At 33.2% G+C, this 21,868-nt stretch overlaps 1 protein-coding gene across 3 annotated transcripts in view; it reads right to left on the reverse strand.

Moving 5' to 3' along the window:
• TC2N (tandem C2 domains, nuclear) overlaps positions 1-21,868 on the reverse strand; it is a 41,471-nt gene that overhangs the window by 11,807 nt on the left and 7,796 nt on the right. For all 3 annotated transcript variants that reach the window (XM_081049844.1, XM_081049845.1, XM_081049846.1), the window contains 8 exons: positions 14,826-14,948; positions 13,094-13,327; positions 7,213-7,380; positions 6,119-6,210; positions 4,864-4,939; positions 4,207-4,307; positions 3,789-3,905; positions 927-1,118 (listed from right to left, as the gene is read on the reverse strand). In XM_081049844.1, the coding sequence (XP_080905970.1) occupies positions 927-1,118; positions 3,789-3,905; positions 4,207-4,307; positions 4,864-4,939; positions 6,119-6,210; positions 7,213-7,380; positions 13,094-13,327; positions 14,826-14,892 (1,047 nt within the window). In that variant the 5' untranslated portion in view covers positions 14,893-14,948. The remainder of the gene's footprint in view (positions 1-926; positions 1,119-3,788; positions 3,906-4,206; positions 4,308-4,863; positions 4,940-6,118; positions 6,211-7,212; positions 7,381-13,093; positions 13,328-14,825; positions 14,949-21,868) is intronic.

Genomic DNA, 21,868 nt, shown 5'->3' on the forward strand with positions numbered 1-21,868 from the left:
ATATATATTATATTATATATAACATATAATGAAACATATATGACATATATGTTTATGTAATATAACATAATATGACACCAGGTCTCATTTTAATTTTTGCTCCAAAAGATGCATTAGAGCTGATTGTCCGGTTAGGTCTTATTTTTGGTATATAAGACCTGGTATATTATATTATATTATATTGTATTATATAAGACTGGGTCTTGTATTATAGTAAAATAAGACCCGGTATCATATATCATACCATATCATACCATATAAGACCCGGTCTTATATTACAGTAAAATAAGACCGGGTCTTATACTAATTTTTGCTCCAAAAGTCACATTAGAGCTGATTGTCTGGCTAGGTCTTGTTTTTAGGGAAACACAGTAGTTCAGAGAAGCAAATATCAGGTCTCAAAAATAAATCGACACTATAGATAATGAAGTTCTTTACAAAAAAACACCAGCTGTTAAGAACCACCATTTTACCCAATTCTTGGACATACAGCTTACTCATGATTAAAACAACTTTCCTAATCTATTTCAACGAAATCCCTGATTGAGTTGGGACTTTAAGGTCATTTCCTACTTCTCCTAAGTGACCAGCTACTAAAAAGAACCTTAAAAAAAATAATAATTTAAAATTATTCATTCTTCAAGGTTATTTTCTCCTGAAGTATAAAACATTAATCAAAATGTATGAGAAGGTCATCCTAAGTTATTTCCCAATGATGAAAGAAAAGGGGCTCTGTTATTCTTTCTATCAATTATTTAAAAAATATTAAACAATGACACTGTTAATACTCTTATTATTGCTTTTTGAGCGTCTTCTTGATCGTCTGATATATTCTAGAGTGTTCAAGTTACACTCCAACAAACACAAACTCAGCCTAATTCTAAAAGTGTAACTGACTTTTAACATTACATTCTGCTGTCACTTACAGAAATTTTTGAAGGTGGTGTTATATCCAAAGAATAATCCATTTCCTGTGTGCTAAGAGTTCTGAGTGACAGTGAGCATTCTCCGATGGTCTTCTTCCTGGGAGTCTGGGTTTGAATCTTAAACACTAGCCTTGTAGTTTGTAGACTTTGGAGTTTAATGGCAAATACGAAGGTTTCCATAAATTCAAAATTCTAAAAAACAAACAAACAAAAAAACAAACCTAAGAAATTATGAAAGATATAAATAAAAGGACTGAAAAAAGGGTGATATGCCATTACAAAGTAAACAAAAATAACATTTTATAATCTGGGATTTCATTATTTTAAAACAACAAAAAATATCTTTTAATGGAAATGAAAATGAGAATGGCCATGACTTGTTATTCCAGAATTTATCCTGGACACAATACTGCCTTTCATTTCACAAATCCTTTTAATTCCTTAGTCAGGAATTCAGATCAACGTCAACACCAAGTGTACCAGAATACAGCCTTTCCCCTTGCTGAAAATTAGGCTGTTTTCCATCTTGGATCTGGAGCATCCTTCCAGCTATTCACCACAATTCTTCAACAGTCAATAAGAGTGGTTCAAGAATCTCATGCAAGCTCTCTCAGTCCCCAAAATCTAACTTGTCCACATTAAGAGACTTGAATTTTTTCTTTAAAGTAGAGACTCTTTGTCTAATGTTCTTCCCACCTATCTTGGGCTTCAATTTCTCTTTTGGTGAGGTTTGTTCCATCTTTCCAATCTGAAAAATCAATCTCCTTAACAAAGACGATAAAGGAAAATAAGAGTATAAAGTTCTACCTTCTCTTACAAATAACCACCCCACACAAGTCCATGTTTTTCCATGCTCAAAATATGTTTAATGTTCTTTTTGTTACTTTTAGTATTTTTAAGACCTTGGCTTACCATGGGCTAATGTCTTCTTGACACTAGACCATTCTTTGCTACCCACTCCCTAGTGTATCCTTTTGGAAAGGAGCCTTTTCTTTTGACAGTTTAAAAGGCAAGATATCTGAGCAACTAACAATATTTTAGATATTTTTTCTTCTATTGTAATTGTTTATATCTGTGTAGTCAGAATTGTGTTTCTGAGAGCCTACCAACCACTTAAGCTTTCTTTTTCTTCCATTCTCAAGCCATAGAATCACACCAATGATATGGTACACATAAAATGTTTAATTTTTAAATCCAAATGCAATGAACTTACAAATGAAGCAAGTATGCTGGTTTACTTCTCATTTTGCCACAATAGGGGTGTCACAAACTGCTTGATAAATAACACATTTTAAAAGTAATATTCCATGCAAGTTTTAATGAGAACATTTTTCCCTATCTTTTCTTAAATTAACTCAGTTTTATTTGAAAAGCAAAAAGTAAAATTGTTTAATTCAGGAAGTGTTCATCTGTGTCAGGAGTATAACCAAAGTTAAGATTTATTTCCACCTAGACTTTCTATAATGCATATTTTCATAAAGTTAGATACACACACACACACAAATTTTGACTTCTGCCTTTTCGCTTATTAGGAACATTTTCCCATGTCCTTAAAAACTCTTCCTAAACGGTTTTTCATAGCTACCTAGTATTCTATAACATGGTGCTATGGCTTGATTTGTATCCCCCCCAAAAGATATGCTGAAGTCCTAACCCCCATTACCTCAGAATGTGACCTTATGTGGAAATTAGTGAAGTTAAGATGAGGTCCTAGTGGAGTACAGAGACCCCTAATTCAGTGACTGGTATCCTTATAAGAAAATGGCCATGTGAAGACAAAGAGAGACAGAAAGAACATCACGTGAAGATGGAAGCTGAGGTTAGAGTGAAGCCAAGGGAACGCCAAAGATTGCTGGCCATCGTCAGAAGCTGGGAAAGGAGTTGGTTCCTCAGAGAAGAAACCAACACTGTTGACATCTTGATTTTAGACTTCCTCCCAAACTGGGAGAGAGAAATTTCTATTGCTCTAAGCCATCCAGTTTGTGGTACTTAGTTACAAAAACCCTAGGAAACTAACATACATGGTATTCCATGAGTTTTCTCAATCACTCCCCTATATGAGACATTTAGACATTTACATTATTTCCAACTTTTCCATTATGAACAAACTGCCAAGTATACTTTATACACAAGAGCAAAATATAAAGATACATATATATATATATATATATATATATATATATATATAAAACATTATTTCCATGGAAGAGATTCCAAGTAGAATAACTATGTTAAAAAGTATAAATATTTTAAGGTTTTGATGTGTATTGTTATTAAAATAACTTCCAGAAAGTTTTATGTTCTAGAGTACTTACAAAATTTTTCCTAATGTTAATAAACAAAAAAAGATAGAAAGATAGAAAATAAAGAGAAAGCAGTATTTTTTTTCTATGATTACTCGGTGAGAGTAAATTTTTTTCATGTTTATTAGTCATTTGAATTACCTTCTTTTTAAATATGTTCTTATAGAAGATACCTTTCTTTTTCATGGAAAAGCCCTAACTTTTCAACCCATATCAAAAGACAAATATGGAGATATATATTTAAGTTAATTTGAAATCTAAAATCTATAAAACCAAATTCAGGACTGTAAGTCTTCCAGTTATATTTTCCTTTCATAAAAGTAAAATTTTCTTAGATAATGTTCATCTTCTATATACTTTAGTGATTAAAATTTTCTTTTAAAATGCATTTTAATATTGGACAATAAAATATCACATACTTCTGACGCTCAAAATAGTCTTTAAAAAGCAAGGGATACGTAATTTGTAGTTTCCCCAACATAAAACACTTTCTTATTCCAATTAAAATAACAAATATAAGAAAAACATAAAAAGAATTCCAGCACAAACAGTCACTTACAGTGGAGCCCTCCTTGGCTGAAGATTTGAAATGAACTGGTTTGGGCAATGTTAGTATCCCTTTCACAGAAATAGTAGGAGTGTCTCCACAGCTAGAGGGCCAACTTAAATCTCTGCACTAAAAAAAATTAAAAATACAGTTTGAATTTTACAAAGGACGCTGACTATACAAATATTTTACGTATTTCTTGAGTTAATGACTTTAGATAACGCTGTAAAAGTAAACGTTCGTCTACTGAGACCTCTTGTTTCATTTACATTAAAATAATTTAACATTAAAAATTGAGTGAAATAATTAGACATTTAGTGTTCTAGACACCACATCAATTTCTTTCTTGAGGTTAAAAACAAACATACTTCCATCATACCTATAGATTTGCTTTCTTTTGTAAGAAAAGTTAGTATTCACTGTAACTTACCTGTAAAACCGTGATCCAAATCTGCTCCACTGAAGAATTATAAAACACTTTCACATTCAATCTCCCCAAATCTCTTTCATCTCCTGACAGAGTGATAGTATCTGAATTGTAAAAGGACAAAGATGCTTGAAAGCTATGCGTTCCTTCTAATCAAAGTAAGTTTGATACAACCTAATTTTATGGGTACAAATGAAAATGCTACGATTATTTTTTAAAGTTGCCAATGTAACAAGACAAAAATCTTCAATGTTTTATACTTCAATGTTTTATTGAAGTGCTGGCGAAAGATAAACTATAAAAAGTACCTGGCTTAAAACCTTAACCCAATTATAACCTCAGGGTTTTAAGATAAAACTAAGATAAACTTTCCCAAATAACATTGATATGGCCTTCATACTGTATGCTTCAGGAAGGTCTTTCACTATATGGTTAAAAACAAAGAAACAATATTTAACTGCTTTACTTTTTAAAAAGTTTCATTCATGCCTTAACACTAAAAACTAAACAATCTGATCTGTGTATTCATATGCAGATAACACTGCCAACATAGATATAGTCATCTAGAGTATTTTTACCTTATCATATATACTATCAAATTACTACTGGATAGAAGTAATCCCATTAAGAATATTAAAAAGAGAATACTTTATTCCTTACCCAGGCTTCTGTTACTCCCCTGAGAATTTTTCCTCGAAGAAGAACTACTGGGAACACTGGACAATGAATCATGTCTCTACAAATGAAATTCTTTAGTCAGAAATTGTGTATCAGACTTTAAGGATTCTGAAAAAATACGTACCCTCGTATCAAACTGCATGCTAACATTTTGACAGTGTTACTCATCAGAATTTCCCACTTTTAGATAGAAGAGAGGGAAAAAAGACTTGTGTGTTATCAGGAAAATCCTAAATATCTGACTAGCTAATACGTGGGAAAGCCTTTGCTGGTTTTGGTTTGGTAATAAAGAGGAAGAGATGACTACTTATGTTTCATACTTGAAACTATCAATAAAAATCAGAATATATTTGGAAGTACCCTGTTACCTAAAACCTGCAAAGCAGCAGTTAGCAAAGCAGGGTCCCTCTGGACCAGAAGCAACGGCATCACCTGGGCCACTGTTAGAAATACAAACTCAGGCTCCACTGCAGAGCTACTTAACCAAAAGCTCTGGGGATGAAGCCTGGCAATCTGTATTTTAACAAGCTCTCCACACAATTCTATGCATGTTAAAGAACTGGTACTAAAAAGAATTAAGTTACCAAAAAATAACTCAACTGGGGATTATTAAGGATTATTTAGAATACACTTCCATTTTAATAAAATATGTGTACATATTCACATAAAAAAGTCTACAAGTATATATAAACTATTTTCTCTCAGTTATAGGACTACAGGTGATTTGTCTTTTTACTTTGCTTAAGTCTACTTTCTAATTTTTAAACAATAATCACAGTTTACTTGTATTAAAAAATATATTTTTAGTATCAAAATATCCTCAATTGTATTTCAAAATCAGAAGGACAATGTGCTAATATTAATGAATACCTAAAGTCCTACATCTCAACAGAAATACTAATTTTTACTAACTAGGTAGTTTTTTTAATAACGAAAGTTAAATCAATAAGCATTTTAACTATATATCATTTTAAATTCCAATTGCCTGAGTGCGTACGAACTGAGAGATGTAAGACTCATAAAAAAAAAAAAAAGAAAAATTACTGCCTTTTAGTATTCAAGTGATGCCTTCCTAAAATAGTGCACATGGGAAATACCAAGTGTTCATTCTTTAGATATTAGAATAGATACATCTATAAAAGATATACAACATGTCCCTAATGTAATTCATACATTTCTGAATTTTTAGCTTGAAAATAAATTATCGAATATAATTAAATATATATAAACAGTTTACCTGGATGAACCGCTGAGAAGAACTTGTAAGATCAAGCATAGACTTGCTTAGCCCAGGGGAACCAGGGAGTTTGTTGGTCCTTAAATCACAGACTACAAAGGTACATGAGAAAATTACTTATTTTGATAACAGAACACTGGAATTCTACTTAATTTATATCATGACTATTATATGTAAATCAACATAAGAGATAAACCCTTCTAACGAACTTAAAAACTTCTTTTCAATGATTTTATTTTTGTTTGAAACAGAAATGCATTTTCACATCCACATCAAATATCACGCTCGGAAAATTCATTCTTTTTCCTTACATTCCCCAATTATTCACCCCAGAAGAAAAATCTAAGAGGATGTAAGTCCTCTGTGCTAAATGTAGTTCAACTATTTAATGAGTACTTATAAAAGAAAAAGAAAAAATCAATACTGAATCCTATATGTTCCTGTATTTCTAGTTTCCCTCCTAAACTGCAAAATACTGGAAGAATGGAACTCTGTATACTAACTGTACAGTCTAGCACAGTGTTGAAATAAATTTTTAAATAAATACTTCTGCTTTATTTTTATTACCTCATCCTGAATTCAGGGCTGAGATAGATAGATAAAAGACAGGAAAAACTGAGAATTTTGTGAATCAGATATATACGAGATAGACTATAACTGATGTAGTCTCAAATATGAAACTAAGAAAGTTCTAAAATCATATAGGCATTTTCTATTTTCTTTGTTTACATTTCTAATCATATCATGAGTTTCCAAATTCATGATTTTCACCGAATAGAGCAAAAAAGGAAAAAGCTAGTAAATATCTGTTATAGAATTTACAAAATAATCTGTAAACAAAACTTTCAAAAAAGGAAAAATAAAATTGAATCTGGAACTAACACATATAACTTACTAATCTTTCAGTTTTTTTTATTAGATATACTACTACAAAGAAGTCATGGTGTTTATCACATCACTTCTGAAGACTGCTTTTCTCTTATTTTAAAATTTTTTTCATAATAAGAATAATTTCTTCCAGAGCCTTAGATTTAATTTGATTTCTACATTTGTTAAAAGAGAAACACAAAGAGGAAAAAAATTTTTTTTCAAACCTGATCCATATAATCTCATCTCTTCGGAACAAGGGGGAAAGCGCCGACTCAAATCTGGTGAAATGTGCTGATACATATAAAATGGGTTATATACATCATAGCTGGATCCATGATGGGAAGAACTGGAAAGTTCTACCTTTCGGTCTCCAAAAGATGCTCTGGCAGATCCTGAAAGCAAATGATTCTAAAGTTTTACAACATCCTTTTCTTGGAGTTATTAGCCAACACCATTCAAGGCAAAGGAAAAAAAAAAATTGTCTCGAGTAATATTAACTCACATGCATTTGGTATCTCAAAAAAAAATGAGCAGAGTTACTGAGCTCTAACTATGTGGTGTATCATTCCAGAGATCAGCCATGAACCCTGCTCTCAAGACAGTCTGGTAAATTTTTGGCATAGTTCCTTGTCCATATCCTAAATGTAGACAAGTCTGTATTTTGTAATCAGTTTCCTTTTATTTTTCTACTTATACAAAGGATATCTTTTAAGTTAGATTATCCTCTTCTTTTGGAGATGCACTCTTTTCACAAATACCAGAACATTTATAAAAACTGACCACATGATGAGATACATAGAGCAAGTCTCAAAAAATTTTAGACAATTGAAATCACACACAATATGTTCTCTAACCACAATGCAATAAAGTTAGAAACCAAACTGAATAGAAAAATATTTATATTGAAACACAAAGGACCAAAAATGACCAAAAAACGTCATCTTTAAGAAGAAAAACAAGATTGAAAGATTTGCTCTACTGGGTGTTAAGAATAGAATTTGGCATAATTATAAAATCAATGGAACAGAACAGAAGGCCCAGAAAGAGATACCCACTTTATGGACACTTGACTTATAATCAGTGTGGCACTGCACAACAGTGGGAAACGAACGATCTTTTCGCTAAAAGGTGATAAGACAATTGGATATTGATATAGGAGGGGAAAAAAAGCTTTCATCCCAACTAAGCATATTCACAAAAATTTAATTCCATGTGGATTGTAGCTCTAAATTAATGAAATAGAATATAGCATTAATCATAAAAAAGTTAATAAACAGAACTACATTAAAACTGAAATTTCTCGTTTGTTAAAAGACGAGTTAACCCATTCAGTGAGAGAAGATATGTGCAACAAATATAACTGACAAAGGGCTCATATCCAGCAAGTATGAGGAACTCCCACAAATCAATAAGAAAAAGACAAGCAAGCCTATATATAAATTGGCTTAAGACTTAAGCAGGCTCTTCAGAAGAGAAGCTTGCCAAATAGCCAATTAGCATATAACTTGGTGCTCCATCTCCTTAGTCATAAGGGAAATGTAAATTAAAACTGCAATAAGATACCACTATCTGCTCATCAGAATGGTTAATTTAAAAAGCGTGACAATAACAAGTGATGGCAAGAAAGCAGAGCAGTGTGAATTATCATTCTCTGCTGGTAAAAATGTAAATCGATACAATCACTGTGGAAAACAGTTTGCTAATTTCTACTAAAACAGAAGATGTTTATACCCTATGATCCAATAATGTCATCCTGGGATATACACACAACTGAAATACTCGCACATGTGCAGCAAGAGATATGTACAAGAATGTTCATAGGCATCATTATCCATAATTGCCAAAAATTGGAAAAACTCAAATGTCCATCAACAGCAAAATAGATGAACTGTAGTTTATACTTACTACATAAAAATACCTTACAGAATGCTCTACAGAAAAACTACTGTATATCGTGCCATTTGGAATACAATCGAACGGATAAATACACTCACTATACAGATATGAAAACAAACTGAAGCTACTAACAATTTGAATGAATTTCACAAACATAATGTTGAATGAAAGAACCCATAAAGAAAAGAACATACAAATTTCATTTATATAAAGGTCAGAAAACAGAAAAAGTTAAACTATAATATTTTGGAATATGTACTTAGGTGATAAAAAGTTAAGAAAGCAGGAAAGTGATTACTGGGATATTGATTACTCTGGAATGAATGAAAGGGGAGAAGATGGAAGCTTTGGGGTTACTGGTAATAAGCTATTTTGTTGACTGGTGACTATACACATGTTTTGCTTTATAATAAACCACTGAGCTGTATACTTCTGTTCCTTTTTTCTACATGTGTTTTGTATTTCACAGTTTTAAAAGGACGAGACATAGATCAAATTCCTTTTGAAGCTAATCATCACATTGGAAATAATATATACACATAAAATAAAGTTTTTTAAATGTTTAAATTATTGCTATGTTTTAATTCTTTTTGTCCCACTTAAACCAGACTCCACACTGTAAACTACTCTTTTCTGAATTTTAGGCTAAACAAAACTGGTAGCTTCACACTGAGTTCAGAAAAGAAAAAATACGGGGTTATGAGGTGAGATTTTTATCCTTGTCCTGGTTCAAATACCTATGTGTCCAGTCCAAGCACTGTACGCAGGCAGAAGGGTGCCAAGAGGGAGCGATGATGCCAGAGCCTTACAAAGAGCCTGCACCCTTAGAGGCTAACGCGTAAATCATTCAGCGCACAAACGCTGCTATAACAGTCTGTTTATGGTAACGAGAATAGCACTGTCAAGAGTGGTAGCACCAAAAATGACTCACTACCTTCATATGCTATACTTAGAAAAAGAATATTCTGATTTTATTTTTCCGTTGCAAGTAAGCCACTACAAAATTCCAATTTTCCCCTCTGTAGACAGTGATATCATTTTTTAAGTTCAAGAGGAATTTACAGAACCACAGCGCTATAAAACTAGATGTAAAGTTACACAATTGCTTACACCTCTCAAAAGCACTATTTAAAATTTCAATATTAATTCAAAATGCATTCTCTTGATGGATAGATAGGTAGGTAGATAATAAATAAAGCAGGCACAGAAAAACAACGCTAGAATTGTTATCAAAGCAGTATGCTACAGCTGTAATCAGACTCATTAGCAAGGAAGCAATGCAACAAAACAAATTCCAAATATTTGAAACATAATTTTAGTCATTATTGATAGTGGTCTCCCCTATCTTTTCACAATCTGCACATCAGCCCATCACTCACACATACAGCTTACACACATTTCACTTTTATAATTAGGTACCAGGAATACTTTCTTGAGTCTAGCTATAGAAAGTAATTTTCTCTCCAATATGTTAAAAATCAGATGGCTTCGATGTAATACAGAATTGTACACCTGAAATCTATGTAAATTTACTAACAATTGTCACCCCAATAAATTTAATAAAAAAAAAAAATCAGATGGCTTCACCACATCCTCAGTGAACCTATAAGCATAAACTCATTTCTAACTCATTCACTCAAAAAGTAATGTGTTCTATCAATAGGAGGAATAACAAAAGACAAAAGAAAAACTATCACGTATTGCCAACTACTCTAAATGTCTAAGAATAGGGAATTATTAAATAAATTATGGTAAGTCCATACGATTTAATACTATGGAGCCATTAAAAAGCAATGAATATGAAAACATGTTCATAATACATGATGTGAATGAAACAAATTACAAAACTACTTATATAGTTTAATACCAGTGTTGTTAAACAAGTATGAGAGAAAGAGAAAAGTCAATTGATCATAGTATCCTGTGAACCAGAGCTTTTAAAAACTATTTTTTTAAAGACACTACTGATATATGAAAAACAAGGCACTAAGATCATCTTTCCTTGTTTCTTTAAAAAACAAAAAGTCATCCCTACCAGACCCAACTCTCCTGTGGATAACAACACTAAACGCTAGACCAAAAATAAACAAAAAACCGTGAAGGCACTGGAAAGTGAACAAAAAAGCAATGCAGATTCTGGACAGGATTTGACTCTGCGAAAAAAAGGGAATCTCACAAATTAGTTACCTGTTTTTAACAACTTTTAGCCTGCGGGCGGGCCATAGTTGGCACTGAGCTGGGCAGGTAAAACTCCAATAGAAAATCCAGTCTTTCTGGCCTGAAAAACCAGAAAGCAGACTTCAGAGCAATCACAGCTGCTAGAACGTACGCTGAGAATCTTGGAAAGAAGACAGCCCCAAATTCTGGGAGTAAAGTCTGCTCAAATATCTGGCCGATCCCTCAACCACATATGTATGGGACAGCCTCCAACTAAGGATAATAAAACTAAGGTGAGGTAAGAGTTGCCACCAACCAAGTTGCAGAGTCCAACCCAGTTAACTGCCTGCTGAAAAAAATAAACAAATAAAAACCCTCAGAGTAATGTAACAGATTCTAGAGTCTACAACAGAAGATCCAACATTCAGAATACAATCCAAAGTCACCTCAAACACAAAGAAACAGGAGAATGTAACCCATTCTCACAGAAAAAACAATACACAGACTCTAAACCTAGATGACATAGATGGTAGAATTAGTAGACAAAAGATGTTAAAGCTCAAAGCCATAAAAGAAACAGGCTCACAATAATGAAAAAAAAAAAAAAGAAAAGAAATCACAGCAAAGACAGAAACTATAAAAAAGAACCATGTGTAAATTCTACCACGAAAACACCCAATGTCTTAAAATATAAAATTCACTGATTGGCTTAACAGCTGAATGGAGATAATAAACGAAAGAGACAATGAACTTGAAAATAGATTAATATTATCCAATCTGAAGAAGAGAGAGAGAAAAAAAGATTGGGAAAAAAAATAAGAAGTCTCAGAGATACATAAAAACAACATCAAACGGTCCTACATATGAGTAAGTGGAATCCCAGAAGAAGAGGGAAAGAAGAGGGGCAGAAAAAAATATTTGAAGAAATATTCTAGATCTTGATAAGATTTGGATTACATTGGTATATACATTTGTCAAAACTGAAAAAATACATACTTAAAACTTGGGCAGCTCATGGTATGTAAAGTTAATGTGGAAAGAAAACTAAACAGATAATGAACTCTAGTCAATGACATATACACATGCTTAAGTATTAAGAGGGAGTTGTGCTGAGGTCCACAATTTACTCTGAAATGCATTCTGCCCCACAAAAAAAGGATTAGTAATAGAGGAATGGATAGATAGAGGAATAACAGAGGAATGTGATAACAAGTACAGTAAAATGTAAATGAAAGAATCTATGTGATAGATGTATAGGTATTCACCATTAAGGTCTTTCAAATTTTTCTGTATGTCTGAAATTTTTCATAGTAAAATTTTGAGGGGAAAAAATCAAAACGACTGACAGTATTTGAATGTACTAAAATTATTTTTGAAATACCACAAGAGTTACATGTTGTTTCCTCTTCCTTAGTCCATTGGCTTCTATAACATGAGACAAAATTCAGCCAATGCATCTACCTTATTCAAGCAGCTATTTAGATTGGAAAATGTATTTATAGACTGGGAAGTCTATAAATCATCTTTGTGAAGAAAGATGAAAAAGGAAGACGGGAAGGAAGAAGGACTACTTCATTGCTTCCTTATTTCTCTTCAAACAAAATTTTAGAAAATAGTAGATAGGAATGTTTACTATATTTACTGATCAAATACAGAATAATTCCTCTATTTTTTTCCGTTCTAGATCAGTGAAGGATAACCGATGCATTATATTACGTTGGTGCAAAAGTAACTGCGGTTTAAAAGGTTAAAAATAATTGCAAAAACCGCAATTACTTTTGCACCAACCTAATAATTACATTATTCCTTTAAGAAAGGCCGAATCTACACACAAATGCGTTGTATTATGGATCAGATTTCATAACGGGACCTTTCAAAAATACTGCACATTAAGTTCCTCTATAGGAAGAGCAAAACATATAAAAAGCAAAAGGTAAAATTGCATATAAAAAATACATCTTTATGCTGAAGATACCAAAGAACAAAATAGTAGCAGTAACAGCATTTAAATGCTGCCGGTTGATTTTTAAACCGTGCCATTTTATTGTTTACCTTCAAGTTCTTCCAGATGTGAAAGAGTTCCTTGTGTCCTGGGCTGAATATAAGATAACTTAAACCTGGGCACCACAAATGGTATTTCTTTGCCATCAGACGGTAACTTGGAAAGTAAATAATCTTCAGTACACCCCAGCTGAGGCTTTACAGAAACAGAAGTCAATGGGGCTATACAGACAGTAGTATTTTGGCTATTTGAGACTGCTGTTTTAAAGTCTTTTTCCGCAGAAACTGCATATAAAAGGAGAGAGAAAAAGAAAAAATTACCAATATGCATGTAGATTTATATATAATAATCTAAACCTAACATGCTTTGGTACTTATTTAATCATTTTAGAAGAAACTGCTGATATATGAACTACTCTTGGGTCCTATCAAGCACTTCTGGACTCCACATTAATTCTGTCCAGCCAATATTTGAGCAATTAATAGACTATTGTCAAAGTATATTAACTTATCGTAATGGTAAAAGCAGATTTTCAAGAATCTCATTCCCACAAGAGCTCAGAGATGGAAGACAAGTTTATTTTGTAGTTAATTCCGCAATACTTTCAAGTAAAATCCAGTCGTTTAAAAATTTTCTCAACAAAGCAATTCTTGTTGTCAATACTAATGGTTAACAGCAGTTTTAAATACATACAGCAATTCTGGAAAGAAGCTAAAGGTCAATCTTCACCAAATCACAAAACAAAATACACATACCCTAATATAACAGCAATTCTCCTGTGCTAGCTTCCCTGACCTATTTTGTCCATTCTCTAGAATGATATGTATGTAATTCCTAAAATGTGTGACGTAGGTCGGGGAGGTAAGGGACACCCAGAGTTAATCTTTAGGTATAAACAGTATTGTCTGTAGAATGGATACAAATCCAACTACCATTGTGCAGGAATGTAAGAAATGTTTTCATGCAAAAAAGAAGCCTTGTACTCAAATATACTAGGAAGCTATGCTCTAGACCAGGGGTGTCCAAACTTTTTTCAAAGGTTTTCCCCAAGGGCCATATACGCTAAAATACACAAACAGCCGGGCCACTCACTCAAGGTGAAGTACGTATTGCTTCACCTGGTTTATTTAAGTAAACTAAATATATTTTTGGAATTTGCTGTGAGCCAATAAAAAATGGATTGCGGGCCGCAGTTTGGACACCCCTGCTCTAGACTAAGAAATACAAGAAAGAGTCCATGTAAAATAAAGTTCCAGTCATACCCTGAAGAGATGAGGAAACCATGCAATGGAAAGGGAGATCTCCAGGAGTTCTTGATAAATGTGGGTCTGATAAAGTTATGGGTCTCTTCTCCCCTTGGGTCATTCACGAAAGGCATTTTTTAAACATTTAAAACATTTGCCAGAATACCTCGTCCCCCAAATACCCCCAGCACTTGTCATTGCCCGCCTTTGCCTGTACTATTTCACCCACCTGGAACACTCATGTGCAGTCCTCACCTTCTCTTACTTCCTGCTTCCCACTCAGCTGGCTAAAATCCTCTTCAGACTTCCCACAACAAATGCAATTTTCCTGGTGGTGTTGCCCCAGGGTGTCTCCTAGGTTGAATTCATCTCTCTTTCCCCTATGCTTCAGGGTTTTTTCTTACCTCTTGTGCCTTATATTTTGTTTCTGCCTCCCCCGCGAAGTTAGGAAATGCGATTCATTTATCCTTATACTACAAAATGCCACAAGTAAAGAAAACATTAAATGTTTGTTGAAGTCAAAGCAAAACAAACTCACAGCTGTGCTTCTCTGTTTCACCATAGAAACATCCTCTACAGCAGCTCTTTATGAACTCTGTTGCCATTATATTCAATGTCCAATATCCGGCAAACTATGTAAGCTTCCAATTTTAATATTAATCTGTTGGTAGAACAGAAAACAAGTTAAAATGATCATGCTTAATGCCATTAGGTATCACTAAATAAATATCATCTGTCTTCCTAAGAAGTTCAAATGTTCACAGCAAAATAGATTTTTGTTCCTACATGTAATTTTGTATAACATGGGCTCCTTATAAATTAATAAGAGAACATGCTTAAAAATTACTAAATGAACAATCGCAATGTCAAACCTGAAAAAAAGAAAAATTCCACTCAGTTTTCTCTTTAGCTTTGTTTATCTAAATTGACGTCCAAGCAAAATTTGAAAGATAATATGGTACTCTTAAAAAAGTATGAGAAAAAATTCACTTCCTTCAAATCAATTCTTTTGTAAACCTCAAGGCCCCATAATGGGGGCCATAAATACCTTCATACTTTATGAGTTAGTCTAATGTTTAGAATTACACTAACAGAAAAACAATCTGTTATCACTGTATCACACACCAGCAAACTAAGTCACAAACACGATATACTGGAAATAAAGGGAGTCTGCTTTAAATTCACCAGAAATATAAAATTATATGAGAACTTCACGTCCAATTACCCACCTTGCTCTCAATGACTTTTTTCTAAATGCACTCGCTTCATTTATGCCTACCTAAACTTTGTACATTTGCATGGGAAATTTCAAATGTATACAAAAGCACACAAAACCCCTATGACCCAAACTAAATATCAACTCATGGCAAATCTTAATTCAGCTCTACTTCCTCACGCAACTTGTCCGTTGGATTTTTTTGAAACAAATTCCAATCATATAATCTCATCCATAAATACTTAAGTAATTCTCTCTAAAAGATGTGGCAGAAGGACCTCACAAGTAAACTTCAAGAGGCTAAAGATGGATCAATTTCAGCATCAAAACAAATAGTAACTATAATGGACGCTAACATATCAAATATATTTTAAAAGTACTTTAAAAACATAACCATAATAGAAATGTCATATCTAAAATATTTAATTAAACACTCCCCAGTCAGTGTTTAAATTTCTCCTATGGTGTCAAATTTTTTCATAGTTGTTTCATTCAAATCAAGATAAAAATCTGGATTGTTTCCAGTTTTTTGCCATTAGAAATAGTGACACAATAGCTTTGTGCACACATATTTTCAGATATTTCCCAGTGCATATCTACAACATAGAGTCCTAGAGATATGACTACTGGGTCAAAAGGTAGATAGATATGTGTAATTTTCTTTAATATTGTTAAATTTCTCTCTGAAGTTGTGCCACCAAGTTGCATTCCCAGTAGCAATGTATGAGAGTACCTATTTCTGTCACCAGCAAAGTGTCAAAATGCTGGACTTTTGCCAACCTGATTAAAAAAAGAAATGATACCTTATGTTGTTTTAATTTGCATCTCTCTCATAAGAAGTGAGTCTGGGGACCTATTCACATAAGGCTAACACCTGTATCTGTCTCTATGACCTAGCTTTGATCTCTCGCCCATCTTTCTGTAAAGCTATCGCTTCTTTTCTTAGTAATTTTTAAAGGATCTTCATATATTTGAGATTAACCCATTGTCCATGATATAAGTAGCCAACATTCTTCCAGTTTGTTAGTGTCTTTTTACTTTGATGATGGTGTTTTCTGCTATGCAAGACAGACTGAGCGAGAGAGGGGGTGCTCTGTTGTTATAGACTAAATTTCTACACGCAATTGGATTTATTTCTGTATTTTCTATTGCCTTCAATTGCTCTGTATTCTCCTGCACCAATACCACATATTTTTAATTATAAAGGCTTATAATATGTTTTAATATCTAATAGGACTAGCCTCCCATCCTTATTGATCTGCAATTCCAGGGTTTTCCTAGCTATTCTTGCTTGTCTGTTCTTGCAAATGAACTTTATAACTTCTCTAGCCCTAGGAGGAAAAATCTAATAGCACTCTCATTGGGTTCATGTTAAATTTATAAATTGTTTTAGAAAAAAGCTGACATCTTTAGGATGTTGAGTTTTTCTACCCATAAATAGGTATATCTCTACATTTGTTCAAATCTGTGTATCTTTGGGAGTTTTCATAGTTTTCCTTATAGTATAAATTTTGAACTTTTCTTGTTAGGCATATGCCTATAAAACTTGTTTAGCTCTTATAATAGCACCTTTTCTTCCATTACATATTATAACTGATTTCTGTTTTAAAAAATTTATACATTTTCAAAAGTCCTTTTCGGCCCCAGTTTAGAGCACTCCTTGACCACTCAAGTCATATAAATTCCTCTCATCTCTAAACATCTAGTGAACTTAAGAAAATAACTACATTTTTCTTGACATTTGTGAGACCCAAGACCCGTTCTATTTCCCCTGCTAGAATATAAAGTATTCAGAAACAATATTGTACTCACTTTCTATTTAACATTCAGCACCCTGTATGATGCTGGGAATATAGCTGGAACTCAGCAAACATGTAGTCAATAGATAAGGACACAAAGTACAATAACTAGCTCACATAAATACAAGTAACATGCTCATCAGACTACAAAGCTGACCCCAGTCAGCTTGCAAATACTTCACATTAATCATGAAGGGAATGTGGGAGGACTCGTTAAAATGATTCCTACTTCCGGGGGGAAAGTCCTCCACGTTGATGGCGTTAAGTCACCCCAAATGAGTTGGGGAAGATGGGGGAGGGACGCAGAAAAGGAAACACACTGATTTGCATGCATAACAATAAGGCAGCTAGAGTTTGCATGACAGAACAGTACAGAGGTGCACACAGAGAGAACCCGGCGTGAGCAGAGGGTCCCCCTCAGGAGTTCAGCAGAACTCAGATCAGAGCATGCCTACCAAGAATCTACACAAGGCTGGAGGAAAACCGCCAGAAACGATTACAAAAACCATAACGTGTGCTCATCAAGGTCAGTAATACCCTGTTTCCCCGAAAATAAGACCTAGCAGGACCATCAACTCTAATGTGTCTTTTGGAGCAAAGATTAATATAAGACCGGGTATGATATGATATAAAACTTGGTCTTATATTATAGTAAAATAAGACCCGGTCTTATATTAATTTTTGCTCCAAAAGATGCATTAGAGCTGATGGTCCGGCCAGGTCTTATTTTGGGGAAAACACAGTCATGCCATTCCCACAAACCAGACTGGAAAAACCTTGTAATTCACAGATGACTGAGTACTCACAAGGGTCTTACCTCAGTGGTGGGGAACAAATCGCCCTTGACTACAAACTAAACACTAATCTGCTTCCACCTATAAAACTTTAAAAGCATGACTCAAAAATATCAAACTATTCCCAAGAAACTTAACTATCTCCTCAAAAACAAAAAATATTTACAGAAATTGAAAACTATGTAGTACACAAGGTAAAATGCACAATGTCTGGCATCCAATAAAACATTAACAAAAAATTAGCAAAAAAACATAAGCAATAATGAGGAGAAAAATTAACCAACTGGAACTAATCCAGAATTGACAAAGACAGTTAAAGACATTTAAACACTTAGAACTGGATTCTATATGTTCAAAAGGTAGAGACAAGAAAGATATAAAGAAAGACTCAAACTCAACTTCTAGAAATGAAAACTATACTGTCCGAGATGGGAAAACACAATGGATAGGATTAACAGCAGATTAGCTATTGCAAAAGAAAAGACTAATGAACTTAAAGATACTGTAAGAGAAACTAATCCAAAACAAAACAGAGAGAAGAAAGAATAAAGAAAGCAAAATGTAAAGAGCATCTGTGAACCCATGGGACAATCTCAAGCTGCCTAATATACATGTAACTGAAGTCCATGAAGGAGACTGAAAGAATAAATAAATATAAAGAAAAAATATTTGGAAACTATTATCCAAATTTGATAACTACAAACCACAGATCGACCTAAGAACTTCAACAAACACCAAGCACAGGAATTACGAAGAAAACTACACCAACAAACATCATAATAACATGGCTCAAAACCAGTGATGAACAGGAAATCTTAAAAGCAGTTAGAAAAAAGAAGACGTGTTATATACTCCTATAGGAACAAAGAAACAATAGCAGCATAATTCTCACTGGAAACAATATAAGCAAGAAAAGAGTAGCGGAAAACCTTTAAAGTACTGAAAGAAAAAAAAAACTGTCAATGTGGAATGTAACACCAGGAGAAAATCTTTCAAAAAGGAAGGGGTCATAAAGCCTTTGTCAGACACAGAAAGGCTGAAAGAATGCACCACCGGCAGATCCACACCACAAGAAGTGTTCAAGGACACTCTTCAGGCAGAAGAATGATACCAGATGGAAATGTAAATCTACACAAGAGCACCATGGCTATAAATGTATGAGATTGATTATTATTTAAATGTCTTTAAAAGATTATTGATGCTCACACAAAAATAATAACATGGTAATGTGGGGAGAAATAGAAGGATTCCATTATAAGGTTCTTGTACTAGATGTGATGTGGTACAAAATGCCATTTGAGGGTAGACTATGCAAAGTTAAAGAAAGATACGTACTAAAATCCCAAAACCAACCACTAAAATAAAAAACAGAGGTTTAGCTAATAAGCCCAAAGTTGATCAAATGGAATCATACCAAAAAAATTCTCAATTAGTGGTTTTTTTAAAGCAGAAAAAAAATAAGTGGGGCACAAAGAAGAGCTGGGATGAATAGAAAACAAATAGCAAGATGACTGAACAAGGAGGAAAAAAGAACAGGTGGAATGAACAGAAAACTGCAAGAGGATCAATTTAAAATCTAACCACACAAATAATCACACTAAATTTAAATGTTCTAAATATAACAATGAAAAGACAGAGACAGATTGGATAAAAAAAAAGCATGACCCAACTATATGATGGTTACAAAATGTACTTATGAGGACATAAATAAGTTAAAAGTAAAAGGATAGATATCCCTCATGAATACAGACACAAAAATCCTCAACAAAATACTAGCAAACCAGGAATATACAAAGAGAATGTACATAACTGAGTGAGACTTACCCCACGATCGCAAGATTGGTTTAACATCTGAAAATCAATTCATGTGATACATTATATAATAGAATATGGGACAAAAACTACAATGTCATCTCAATAGATACCCCTCCCCCCAAAAAAAAGGTTTGAAAAAATCCAATACTCATTCATGATAAAGAAAAAAAGCTAATCAAACTAGGAATGGAAGAGAATCTTCTCAACATAATAAAGAGCATCTATGAAAACCTACAGTAAACATCATAGCAGCCACTAAAAGACTGAATGCTTTCCCTCTCAGCCCAGACAAAAGACAAGGATGTCCACTCACGCCACTTTTGTTCAACACTGTACTGAGGATTCTAGCAAGAGCAATTAGACTAGAAGGATATAAAGGGCGTCCATACTAGAAATGAAGAAATAAAACACTCTTATTCACAGACAACTTGATCTTATAAATATAAGGTTGATGCAAAAGTAATTGTGGTTTAAAAGGTTAAAAATAATTGCAAAAACCACAATTACTTTTGCAACAACCTAATAAAAAGAGCCAAAGGAATTCACTAAAAAACCATGGGAATAAATAAGCTGAGTACAGTTGCAAGACATAAGATTAATATACAAAAATTAGTTTTATTTCTATAAACTAACAATGAACAATCTAAACTGAAATTTAGAAATCCATTCCATTAATGATAACATAAAAAAAAAACCTTAAAATACTTAGGAATACTTTAACAAGTGAAGTTCAAGACTTGTACACTGAAAACTATAACCATTATTGAAAGTTATTAAAGACTTCAATAAATGGAATGATATCCCATGTTCATGGATTGGGAGACAATATTATCAAGATGGCAATACTCCCCCAAATTGTCTACAGATTCAACACAATCCCCACAAAAATCCCTTCCGGATTCTTTACAGAAGTTGACAGTGATCCTAAACTTCATGTGGAAACGCAAATGACACAGAACAGTCAAAACAATCTTGAAAAAGCAGAATAAAGTTGGAAGATATACTTCTTGCACTCAAAATTTACTACAAAGCTATAGTAATTAAGACTGATGTTGGCATAAGGATGAATAGAACAAAACTGAGAGCCCAGAAATAAACCCTTACATTTATGGTCTATTGATTTTTAACAAAGGTGCCAAGAGACTTTTAAAAGAATAGTGTTTTCAATGAATGGTCCTGGGACAACTGACTATCCACATGCAACAAAATAAAAAAATAAAAGAGACAGAGAAAGGAAAAGAAAGAAAGAATTTGGATGAGATGACTACCACACACTATACACAAAAATTAACTCAAAACTGATCACAAATTTATATTGTAAGAGCTAAAATTACAAAACTAAAAGAAAACGGGTAATTAGCTTTTTGTGAACTTGGATTAGGCAATGATTACTTAGGTATGACACCAAAAGCACAGCAATAAAAGAAAATTTTGATATATTAAACTTAATCAAAATTAAACAAAGTCAAGCTTTGTGCTTCAAAAGACACTGTCAAGAAAATGAAAAGACAACTCAGAGACTGAGAGAAAAAATAAGCAAATCATAAATCCAATAATGAGTTTATATCCAGAATATATAAAACTATTGCAACTCAACAATAAAAAGGAAAACATCACAATTTAAAAATAGGCAAAGGATTTGAACAGACACTTCTCAAAGAAATGTGCAAGTGGCCAAAAAAACACACGAAAAAATGTTCAACACCAGTAGTCATTAGGAAAATGCAAATTAAAACTACAATGAGATAATAATAAATTCTTATTTTAAAAAGATAAAATTGCAAGTACTGACCATTCCAAGTGTTTATAAGTATGTGGAAAAAAACAGAACTCTCATATTCAACTGGTAGCAATATAAAATGGTTTGGCAGTTTCTTAAATTAAACATATACCTACCATATGATGCAGACATTCCATTCCTAAGTACTTACTCAGGAAAAAAGAACTCAGATATCCA

Source organism: Rhinolophus hipposideros, assembly GCF_964194185.1.
Source record: "Rhinolophus hipposideros genome assembly, chromosome: 5".
Lineage (NCBI taxonomy): Eukaryota > Metazoa > Chordata > Mammalia > Chiroptera > Rhinolophidae > Rhinolophus > Rhinolophus hipposideros.